Source organism: Rhincodon typus, chromosome 5 (assembly GCF_021869965.1).
Source record: "Rhincodon typus isolate 14 chromosome 5, sRhiTyp1.1, whole genome shotgun sequence".
NCBI lineage: Eukaryota > Metazoa > Chordata > Chondrichthyes > Orectolobiformes > Rhincodontidae > Rhincodon > Rhincodon typus.
Window position 1 is genome coordinate 21,928,202 of NC_063336.1, and position 1,685 is coordinate 21,929,886.

The 1,685-nt window shown below is 59.8% G+C and overlaps 1 protein-coding gene across 1 annotated transcript in view; it reads right to left on the reverse strand.

Annotated features, from left to right (window-relative positions):
• The window catches only part of LOC125483123 (SHC-transforming protein 1-like), a 6,568-nt gene extending 5,688 nt beyond the window's left edge, over positions 1–880 (reverse strand). The window contains exon 1 of the mRNA XM_048596829.1: positions 646–880. Coding sequence (XP_048452786.1) covers positions 646–843 — 198 coding nt within the window. The 5' untranslated portion in view covers positions 844–880. The remainder of the gene's footprint in view (positions 1–645) is intronic.
• Positions 881–1,685: the final 805 nt, after the last annotated feature.

Consider the following 1,685-nt stretch of genomic DNA (forward strand, 5'->3'; position numbering starts at 1 on the left):
CCTGCTCCTTTGTTGCCCCTGGTAGGGGGAGTTGGGGGGGGGGTACGGAGGGAGGCGAATGATCTCCTCCACACCTACATGGCCCCAGAGGCTGAATGGCCCATGTTGCCCGAGGGGGCTGAATGGCCTCCTCCTGTTCCTACATCGCCCAAGGGGCCTGAATGGCCTCCTCTACAGCCTCATGGCCCGAGGGATAGAATGGCCTATGTTACCCAAGGGGGCTGAATGGCCTCCTCTACAGCCTCATGGCCCGAGGGATAGAATGGCCTATGCTACCCAAGGGGGCTGAATGACCTCTTCTACAGCCTCATGGCCCGAGGGATAGAATGGCCTATGTTACCCAAAGGGATTGAATAGCCTCCTCTACAGCCTCATGGCCCGAGGGATAGAATGGCCTATGTTACCCAAGGGGGCTGAATGGTCTCCTCTACAGCCTCATGGCCCGAGGGATAGAATGGCCTATTTTGCCCAATGGCGCTGAATGGCCTCTCCATACCCACATGGCCTGAGGGGCCGAGTGGCCTCCTACACACTAATGCGGCCCAAGGAACCGAACGGCTGATGCTACCCCCCCACGCCCCGCCCGAGGGACTGAGTGGCCTCCCTCCCACTCCGATATACCGTGCGCCCGCAGCTCAGACTGACCAGGGTGGCTCCATGGTGGTTCGGGTGGTGAGGCGGGAGGGTGGGTACCCGGGGTGCCGCGACCCCTGAGCCTTCCCGGTGCCGGATGTCCACCAAGCCGCCCAGTGGCGGCTCCTTTCCTGGGAAATCGTTGTAGTACTGATGATCCGTGGGATCTTCCTCTTCCTCGTCCCACGCTGAGCTGTCGAATCCTGCCATCCTGCCGGGGTTTGGGGAGGAGCTGTTAGATCTCAGAATGGCGTGCCGTCCACTCTCCCCACGTCCCTGCCCCCTCCACCCACCCCAGCGCCAGGCAGCTAGCTCCCTAGGGCACCCTCGACAATGGACAACTTGCATTTGTGTAGCACCTTCGACCCAAGTCGCTCCAGCCATGTCTTACGGGGATCAGGGAGGGGAGCACGTTCTCGCAGGTTGCAGGGGGAACGACTCGGTGAGCGTCTTAGAGGAGGGTAGAGGAGGGGACGAGCAGCAGTGCACAGAGAGGGGTAGGGCACGACCGCTAACATTGGAGTATCGGGAATTCATCATCATAGAATCCCTACAGTGTGGAAACAGGCCCTTCGGCCCAACAAGTCCACACTGACCTCAGAGCATCCCACCCAGACCCATCCCCCTATAACTCACCTAATCCACACAACCCTGGGCACTACGGGGCAATTTAGCACGGCCAATCCACACTAACCCGCACATCCCTGGGCACTACAGGGCAATTTAGCACGGCCAATCCACACTAACCCGCACATCCCTGGGCACTACAGGGCAATTTAGCACGGCCAATCCACCCTAACCCGCACATCCCTGGGCACTACGGGACAATTTAGCACGGCTAACCCACCCTAACCCGCACATCCCTGGGCACTACGGGGCAATTTAGCACAGCCAATCCACCCTAACCCGCACATCCCTGGGCACTACGGGGCAATTTAGCACGACCAATCCGCCCTAACCTGCACATCTTTGGACTGTGGGAGGAAACCGGAGCACCCTGAGGAAACCCATACAGACACGGGGAGAATGTGCTAACACAGACAGTTGCCCGA